The 9746-nt window shown below is 37.5% G+C and overlaps 2 protein-coding genes across 2 annotated transcripts; both read left to right on the top strand.

Moving 5' to 3' along the window:
* The first annotated feature begins 2109 nt into the window (after positions 1-2109).
* Positions 2110-4807, top strand: LOC108278547 (uncharacterized). The gene is made up of 2 exons (XM_047161770.2): positions 2110-2295; positions 2861-4807. The coding sequence occupies exons 1-2, from the start codon at positions 2242-2244 to the stop codon at positions 4031-4033; spliced, it is 1227 nt and encodes a 408-aa protein (XP_047017726.1). The 5' UTR covers positions 2110-2241; the 3' UTR covers positions 4034-4807.
* Positions 4808-5509: 702 nt separating this feature from the next.
* Positions 5510-9171, top strand: rbm11 (RNA binding motif protein 11). Its single transcript, XM_017492099.3, has 4 exons — positions 5510-5662; positions 6929-7091; positions 8002-8045; positions 8563-9171. The coding sequence occupies exons 1-4, from the start codon at positions 5567-5569 to the stop codon at positions 8812-8814; spliced, it is 555 nt and encodes a 184-aa protein (XP_017347588.1). The 5' UTR covers positions 5510-5566; the 3' UTR covers positions 8815-9171.
* The last annotated feature ends 575 nt before the right edge of the window (positions 9172-9746 follow it).

Here is a 9746-nt window from a genome sequence, read left to right as displayed (position 1 = left end):
CTCTCTCTCTCACACACACACACACACACACACACACACACACACACACACACACACACACACACACACACACACACACACACACACACACTGTATGTACCCTCTTACACTGCATTTAAACTGTATTTATTATTTTTTAGACCACCATGTGTGAATAAACCACAGTGATTTAATAGAAGGTCAGTCGAGTGAACAGGAAGTCTTGATAGATTTGATGAGCACGAAATTTACGTTAGACATGCTGGATAGGCTCTCTGAAAAAGAGCAGACTAAAACATCATCGATATGATCATCTTCTTGAGCAATTCTCAGAGTTAGGTTTGCTATAACTAACGTTAGTACCAGGAATCACTAATAGGTTCCATGTTATATCTCCTGTATGTGTGTATGTCTGTATGTATCTCTATATGATGTTATATCTCCTGATATGTGTTTCCTTTCAGCCTGTTTTGTATCTTGAACTGCCATAATGCTGTCTGACTTCAGAGCAAAACATGAAACTTAGCTTCCTTTGTTCATGCTGCCAAATAGATCAATCCATGCGAGCCTTCCTTCCACACATGGAATGTCTTCACTCACAAAACATGAAGAGAGATTTAAATCATGAGTAAATTAAATTTGTTTACTATTTGTTTGTTCTGAGACAGACACAGGACCAGACCAGTCATGTGGCGATGAGGAGGAAGATCATCACTGAGCATATCGTGAGAATCTGAGGAGTTCAGGTGGTGGTTTTACCTCAGGAAATTCAATAGAGCTGGAAGATACGCTAACCACACAGCAAGACTGAGAGGACCTGGGTCTAATGCTGCATTCGACTTACCTCAGAAACAGGATAGCAGACCTCGGAAATTAATCATTTTGTGGAAAAATCGTGGGAAAAAAATCATGGTTGCCGTCTGTTAGCAACAAGCTAGCCAGCTAACTGTGCTGAGTGGTATATATTTACCTCAGAACAGCCAACTGTTGAGTCAGTGTTATAGATTTATAGATATAATAAGTGAACATGTCTGTATGGGTTAGGGTTAGCACCCCGGTGCCATCTGGTAGCCCCTCAGGGTGCCACGGCCCCCAGTTTGAGAACCACTGATTTAAGCCACTCCAGTGTGTGTGTGTGTGTGTCTGTGTGTGTGTGTGTATGTGTGTGTGTGTGTGTGTGTGTATACGTTCCTCACAATCTGTTAATATTCCAACTAAAAGCTCATTCAGAACTAAAACAGTTCATGTCAAAGTCAAAGTCAGCTTTATTGTAATTTTTAGCACCTTGCATGTCAATGAATAAAAACAAAGCACAGTTCCTTCAGAAGTCTATACCGTGCAACATGTAATAGATAGACATTGACGAGATAATATTACCATAAGGTACACTGAGTCACAGTTAGACATGGCAGTTTAGAAGTCTGACTGCTTGTTCTGAATACTTCTTAGCTTCTTCCCGGATCAGAGGGGCTTAAACCAGTCAAAGGATGGGTGAGAGGGGTCCTTCCTGATGGAGGTTGCCTTCCTCACACACCTTGTGGTGTAAATGTCCTTAATGCCAGGAAGGTTGGTACCAGTGATGCACTGTGCCATCTTCAGTACCCGCTGCAGGGCTTTTCTGTCAGATGCTGAGCAGTTTCCATACCAGACGGTAATGCAGAAGGTGAGTACACTCTCAGTGACACGCCTGTAGACACCAGTGAGCATGGAGGGCGTGCCAGCTCTCTTCATCCTCATTAGAAAATACAGGTGCTGTTGGGCCTTCTTTACTAAGGAGGAAGTGTTCAGTGACCATGTCAGGTGTAGGCCCAGGAATTTGAAGGTCTGCGTCGTTTGTGTGTGTGTGTGGGTGTGTGTGCAATTTTACAAGAAACCCAGTGTTATATTTTTATGTAGGCATTTCTTCGGAAATTTTACTTCATCGAGCTGTTCTCTAATCTTCTAAAGATCACAACCTCGATTACCAGAGAATGGAAATAAACACTTCCTCCTCTGGCTGCTTGACACGAAATGGGTCAAAAGGTAATCAGGGTGTTGGGAAATGCTTTTGTGTAGATTATTAAGAAATTGGTTCCAACTACAGTAACTTATGTGATAACCTTCCAGAAATCAAGAGAAACCTCCCAGAAATTATCTGGAACAATGATGACACTGGGCATTACGTGAAACTGAGTAAAAGTATAAGCCTCCTCATGTCCTATATAAGACTTGGATCAGTAGCCGGATTTCACTCGTTGGTCAGGAAGAACGAAAAGCAAAAAGATGGCAAGCAAAATTCCCAGCGGCAGCAAAAGGACCAGAGACCCCTCTACTCAGGTTAGATCTTACATTTAATAATATCTGTGATACTGTGATACTATTCATTGCTTGCTTTCTCATTATAAATACAGTCAGGAACATAAGTATTTGGACAGCAACACAATGTTGGTAATGTTTCCTCTGTATTCCACCCCAGCAGATTTGAAACGAAGCAGTCAGGGACTGCAATTAGGAATTACAGTCATTTGTTTTACAGCGTCCGTCCATAATATTTATGGTTATGTTTGTTTGCCCAATAACTTTTGAGCCTGTGAGACTCTACCGTTAATGCAATATTTTTGTTAAACTCATTGAATTAAAGCTGAAAGTTGACACTTTAATCACATCTTGATTGCTGCGTTTCAAATCCACTGTGGTGGCTCCACAGCCACTAATGTGGCCTCCACAGAGGTAGCATTACCAAAATTGTGTCCCTGTCCAAATACTTATGGATTCGACTGTATTTTAAATGAAAAAGTAAGCCATTTTGGTCACTTTTGTAGATTAGACTAATTAATGAACTATAATCTGTGCCTGTCCAAATACTTTTGGACCTGACTGTAAGTGTGTTCTGTCTCTTCAGAGGGTAAAGGTCAAGTTTTTGATCAATATACCTTTGAAGGTGGATTCAGAGGTTGAGGCAAAGAAGAGGTGTGGTTATCTCCTCGATGCTTTAATTGATGGATTTAGGGAAGAGGATCGGAAATTAATAAAGGATAAGAATGGCAAAGTCGTTCTGGAAGACGTAGCTGTGATTTTTGGCATGAACGGAAAATATAACGCAAATCTAGCTGAGGTCCTCAAGAAGCTCCAGACCTTCAGGTACAATTGTAAATATGATATCAAGTATTCTATAATCACGTACACCTGGGGAAGCGGTGGAACAATAGCACCAAATGCGACTATGACACCGTACCAGGATATTCGAGAACATCTGAAAAAGGACGCTGCTACAACAAAACTTGTGGAGGAGTTGAGGGGGGGCGATCCAGCATGTCTGGTTTACTTCAGTTTCGTTGATAGCGACACAGTCAGATTCAACTTCATCTACAGTGAATACTTACAAATTGTGAGAGAGGAGCTGGACAAAGACTCCATCCCGCCCACCGTGATGTCAACTGGTTACGAGTTCGTCCACGACAGCAAGCATCACATTGGGAGTTGGCTGGACCGCTGGATTCGTGTAGCCATGGCAGAGGTCGATCCTCTGCTTGTGTACTACCCAGAACCAAACTTCTGTGTTCTAGTGTGTGATGGACTCAACACCCTACAGGAGAGCTTCATCAAGCCACGTAGGAAGACGAACGAGTACAAGATGGAGTCACCAGTTCTGATCTCGCAGGTCAAAAAGCGTGCCCATTTTAAAGCTGTGTTTCCCGACAGAAATCCCATCATCATCATTGATCCGGAGAGATTCAGCCTTCGTGGCGAGGGCTTAATTACCGGACAGTCATGTCTGGATGCGAGAAAATTGGCAATCTGTGCTTACTCTAATGGGGTACTCACAAATAAAGAAACATATATAAAGGAGGATCGCCCAAATGAAACCAAACTGCTGAAAGGAGTAACTGGCTTAAACAGAGGGTTTATCATTGACTTACTTAACTCTAAAGATGACAAGGAATTTGAAAAGCTGAGTCAGAAAAATCCATACAGAATGTACGAAGAAGATGCAAAACCACTAGTCGATGCTATTAGAGAAGCAAGAGAATTAAAAAAGTTTTTTTATGAGTTTAATGACAAGCTCCCTGAATAGATTTCATTAAACTCATCTGTTTCTTCCCCTCATTCTGATCGAAAAATGATTGTATGCAAATTACACATATATATCCATATGTTTATATACAGTACAGTCATCTGAATCTGGAACAGCTACAATAATTATGGCCTGTTTTATGTAAATAATGTGCGCATGTTATGGAAATGAAGCTGATTATGAAGCTGATCAATTTGATGCTGTATAGCATTTTAATGAATAGTTTGTAGCTGGTGTTGAAGCTTGAATCGTAAATAACAAATAAATGTGTACTTATTAAAGTGGCATCTAATGCTATCTGCTGAGTAATTAAAATATGAGTGCATTCTGAATTATATTTACCCTTTTACATTTATTTCCCCAAATGATTTTAGTTGTTTGCTGTTGGCCAGAAAAGTGTTTATTAATATTAATTAGATTTTGATTTGTGCATTGCTATAATCAATAACCTATAAAATGACTATAAAGGGATTATTTGTCAGTGTGTTATTATTTTATTTTTTTTAAATCGTAATTTTTTAACAAATCGGAAGCTTTATTTGATTCTGGACAAATGTATTAAAGATGTAAAGATGAAGAAATATAGCCTGGATATTATGTGTGTCATTTTTTGAGTGTTAGTTCTTAATAGTGAGGTAGCCTATTTAAAAAAACAAACAAACTAGATACTTGATTAAAAATATAAGATGCCTTTCTGGCTTAAAACTAATATACAGTAACTGTGGACTGTATGTGGGGGAACTTTCTACTTTATTACTGAACACCACTGATGTGTGGACCACAGAGTGTGGCCATTTTACATTTTAATTAAAATGTTTAACGTCTCAAATATTTGGATTTTTTTTTTTTTCTGATGAGAGCTTTAAGTGATCTCTAAGTGATATTAAGTGATATTTAAGTGATCTGTACATGTGAATTATCCACTACAAGAGGATTCTTTAGAGGATATATTTATATAAACATTTACCCACGTTTCAGCCTTAATTACTATTTCATTTACATGTTTGGGTTTAATTCATTCAAAGAATTCAAACAAATGCGAGAACCCGCTCCTCATTCAAGTCACGAGTAGAAGAATTAACAAACAAAACAAAAAGCCAAATAAATCAAATATATAATAAATATGAATCAGTCTATATTAATATGTACATCAAGCAGATACATATTTTTTAACTTGTTTGATTTATTTATTAAATGTATGCACGAATTATAAATAAATATAACATTAAAGATGATTAATAAATCAATAATAAAATTATGGTATTTGTTATTATCAGTAAATAAACAATATAACAAATATTGTTAATAAATTAATCAACAATAGCCTAATAGATGTGTTTTGGTTGGTGTTTTAATGTGCTTTTCGCGCTCCTCTATTAAACATATGTATATTAAACATGCGCCCTCTGCTGGAGCAAAGCGGAAGTGCAGTGTCGGAAAATCTGCCATTTTATCACGACAGAGCGGAAAGCGGAAGGAGGCGTTTAATTCTTCTTTCACTTCCGGTCGGTGCTGATGTGAGTAAAGTGAAAGATGCAGGAGAGTGAGGGAGAAGAGCAGCACACTGTGTTCGTGTTCAATCTGAGCAACTGTGTGAGGGAGGAGATTTTATATGAGCTCTTCCTGCAGGTGACACACACACACACACACACACACACAGTAATAATTAACTGATTAATGAATAATTAATTTGAGCTTTAATTACAGTTAATAAAATTTTTTATATAATAATTTATATAGTATATATATATATATATATATATATATATATATATATATATATATATATATATATATATATTAGTGTATGTTACAGAGTGTGTTTATAAGGGTGATGTGTGTTAAAACATCTCACACCACAATGCTGTTGAGTTCTGGATTGTGACTGGTCAGAAGGTGTTGATTAATTCTCTGTAACAGCAGCTCGGACAGTAGCGCAGCTGCAAAGTTCAGGTTTATATTAATGCGCTCCAATGATAATAATAAATGAATTAAAATAATCATTGATGTAGTGACGTTTTCATAAAATAGGGAGATGTTTATGTAACGTTGATGGCAGGAGTATCCAGTGTCAGCACTGTGTAACAGTCACATTTAAAGTTGGAACTTTAAGTTTTCCCACATCTTCAGCACAGAGGAGTTTACACTTCTTTACTGTTTCTCAGTAAATTGACAAGCTGAGCTTTTTGTCTTATTAACTTGAAGAGAGAAAATAGAGAGAGAAGAAAGAGAGAAAATGTATAGAGAGAATAAAGAGAGAGCATAGAGAGAGAAAAGAGAGAGAATAGAGAGAGAATAGAGAGTGAATAAAGAGAGAGAATAAAGAGCTTGGTGATAGAAGGAGTGTTTACAGCTGCTCTATCATAAGTGACAAAAGGAATTAACATGAATTAACATTAAATGTAACTATAAACAGATAAAAAGTATGACATGTCGTTCTTTAATAAATAATACATTGTAACGTCACTCAGAATTGTACTGTAACACCCCCACACACTCAGCTTTAGTAATTAAGCCTTCACATGTGAGCAGTTGATAATAAAACAGTACAGAGCACCTGGAAAAATCTGTGAGGTTTCAAACCTTTAAAAACAAAATGAATTGAGTTTACTGGCATTAAATGATTAAATGATTATGAAACAATAAACTCAGAGGAGAACTCACAGAAAAACTCAATTTTTATTCTGTATATTTGTATATTATCCTGGATTTTCAGCTCCAGGAGCCAAACTCGGTCTTCAGTATAAACAGCATTAATGACCTACACAGCTACAGGAAAACACACTGTAATTCACTAATAATATTGTAAACCATAATAAAACATTCAATCTGTAAATTTCCTGCTGGTGAAGAATGAAATAACGTATTAACTGATTTCTGTTGCCGTGTTCTCAGGCAGGACCGGTGCGGAAAGTCGTTATTCCCAAAGATCGAGACGGAAATCAGAAATCTTACGGCTTTGTTTACTATAAACATGCTGAGGCAGTTCCCTATGCCATTGCGCTATTGGATGGGATCTGGCTCTACGGCTGTCCAATCACACTGCGGCATCATTACGGTAAGTGGCTCACTTTAACGCACTAAAACTTGTAAGAAATTATCTGCACATTTGGCTGTACCATTTATTTCTGTACAGTACATAAATGCAATCAGGCCTCATTAGCGCCTCCTACAGGTGCAGTGTGGTTTAGTGTTTGCTGGCAGTGTTGATGGAGCACAGTGGTATGGTGTTTCCTGAGCAAGTCTTTAGCTAACTTCATAAGGAGCTTTTGTTTGTTTATAACAATTTCAGATATGAGAATTTTACTGCTGTAAGTAACAAACACTGTACTTTCTTTCGTAAACGCACTAACACGCTGTCACATTACAATTAAAGTCCCTATTAAAGTTCTAACACCTGCAGAACAGGAGTCCTGAATCATTCGAGTCGCTTGAGTTAAATGATTTGTTCACTGATTTGTTTAATTGAATATTTTTGAGTGAATCCTTTCACTGATGACCAAATGATTCGTTCACGTGAACACTGATTCTTTGAACAGGAGAGGAACTTAAGCTTGAAAGATTCAGTGAGTCAAGGAATGTGGATCAGCACACATGCAGTTGAGCAAATGACTCACGCGATTCTCACTCACTCACATACGGTCAGTGAAATTGCGCTTTGCCATGCCCATTATCAGCAAAGGAATTAAAAACAAAATGACTCACCTAAGTGAAAGTATTGATTCACTCACCTTCACTCAGTGATTCACTCAGTGAGTAACACGATTGAATTATTCACGAACGAAGCATGGCTACAAACGTATTAGCCCGAAAATATATTTTCGTGATATGAACATGCTAATTGCTTAATATTTTATTGAGTTTTATGAAGCGCTCATATGATCACTATATTATATTTTTAAAAGCATACATTGTGTTTACTTGCAGCGTTTTATAACCACATATCATTTCTCTTGTTTATTTTTCAGTACACACACTCACAGCTCAGGATGATCACAGCTGGAGAGATGCGGTAAAACACACACACACACTCTCTCTCTCTCTCTCTCTCTCTCTCTCTCTCTCTCTCTCTCTCTCTCTCTCTCTCTCTCTTTCAGCTCATAAATATCTTCCTGACGGTTTCTGAGCTTTAAATGTTTTTCTAATTGAATCAAATTCTTTGTAAACCTGAAAGAAATACAGTGCAAAAAACATCTAGTGTTCTCCATATAAGGCAATCACAGGAAGTGATGTCACATTAAACATATATACGATGATTGTGCAGAATAAAAGAATTAAAGCGAGACTTCTGGCAAAAATTAAACATCCTCAGTATCAGTGTCTCTTTACTTCACACCAAATGTAGATGATCAGTCAGGTATACAGTATGTTTAAGTTTTTGCACTGGATTTACAAGGCTAATGCTAATGTAGCTAGGAAGTAATGGAAACAAATGGCCACCAGCTTAGCATCATGCAAACTGCTGGTCTAAATCATAAACTAAATGAAGTCTAAGAAACTAAAGCTAAAGATTCCTTCTGTTCCTTTAGACGTGTGCCCTACGGGGAGTTCCATCTATGTGCCCTATGCAGGGTCCCTACTTCCCTCCTGTAATTCCATGGGCGTGGCCAAAAGGTGGATTTGTTTCCTGGACTTCCTGTTCAGATGAGCTGACCCAGGCTTCAGACTGTACCAACTCGGAAGAGATGGGCGCAGAGCAAAACACAGAGATGGAAAATCATCGTAAAGGCAGAAGAGGCCATGAGAGGAGAAACAAACCCAAGAAAAAATACAGAAGTTAATTCAAAAGTTTTACACACAGCTGCGTCTGTTCATGTGTTAGGCTGATTACACTGTTAAACATGGTTAATGTGTGTGTGTGTGTATTAGCAGGAGGTGTGTTTATGTTTAGACTATCAGGATCATTACAAAACATTTAAGTTTATGAGTATGATAATAATAATAATAATAATAATAATAATAATAATAATATTGATGATGATGATGATGATGATTGGAGGAACAGTCCGGCTCTCGTTCAGTAAAGAGAATTTACACACATCCTTAATATTTGTTGAAAATAAGTGGCCTTAGAAGTCAGCTGACTTTCCTAATGTGACGCACTTTGTTCCTGAAGTGTAAATGTTATAAAAAAAGAAAGAAAAAAAAGTAGAAATATCTCATATATATATATATATATATATATTTGCACATTTCCTTATTTACAGTTTGATTGATTTGTTGTTTGTCTTAATTTATTTGATTTCTTGCTTGTACATCAGAAGGTCACCTGTGCGTAATTTTACACTTCTGAAATTAAATGCACTGTTAAATCCAGTTTGTTTTCAGACAGTTATTACATTTCTGTGAAATCAGACTCAGGAGTGGACATGGCCTGTATCATAAAATTCCACACGTGCAGCCCGATCAAGGCGTTTCTGCTTTTCCGAAGTAGTCGGATTCACATAAAAGAGGACTTTGCATCCACTGCATTTAATGACCTTTGTGATAAAACGATAATCAAACATCTTTAAGTGACGGTTTTATTGCCGGAGGAAAACCACGGCCCCTTCAGGAAGGACACAGAACATTGATCCGGGCTCCAGACGATCCTCCTGATTGATAAATACCCTTTAGATAGGAATTAAAATTACTGCGTTCTCGGCTTTAGTGATAATATACCGAGTGTGTTTAATAAACCGCTGTGTGCAAGGTCATTCCGGGAAATGATTAC

Source organism: Ictalurus punctatus, chromosome 18, assembly GCF_001660625.3.
Source record: "Ictalurus punctatus breed USDA103 chromosome 18, Coco_2.0, whole genome shotgun sequence".
Taxonomy (NCBI): Eukaryota; Metazoa; Chordata; class Actinopteri; order Siluriformes; family Ictaluridae; genus Ictalurus; species Ictalurus punctatus.
Note: the sequence above shows the minus strand (reverse complement) of the source record. Positions and strands in the feature narration are given on the sequence as shown.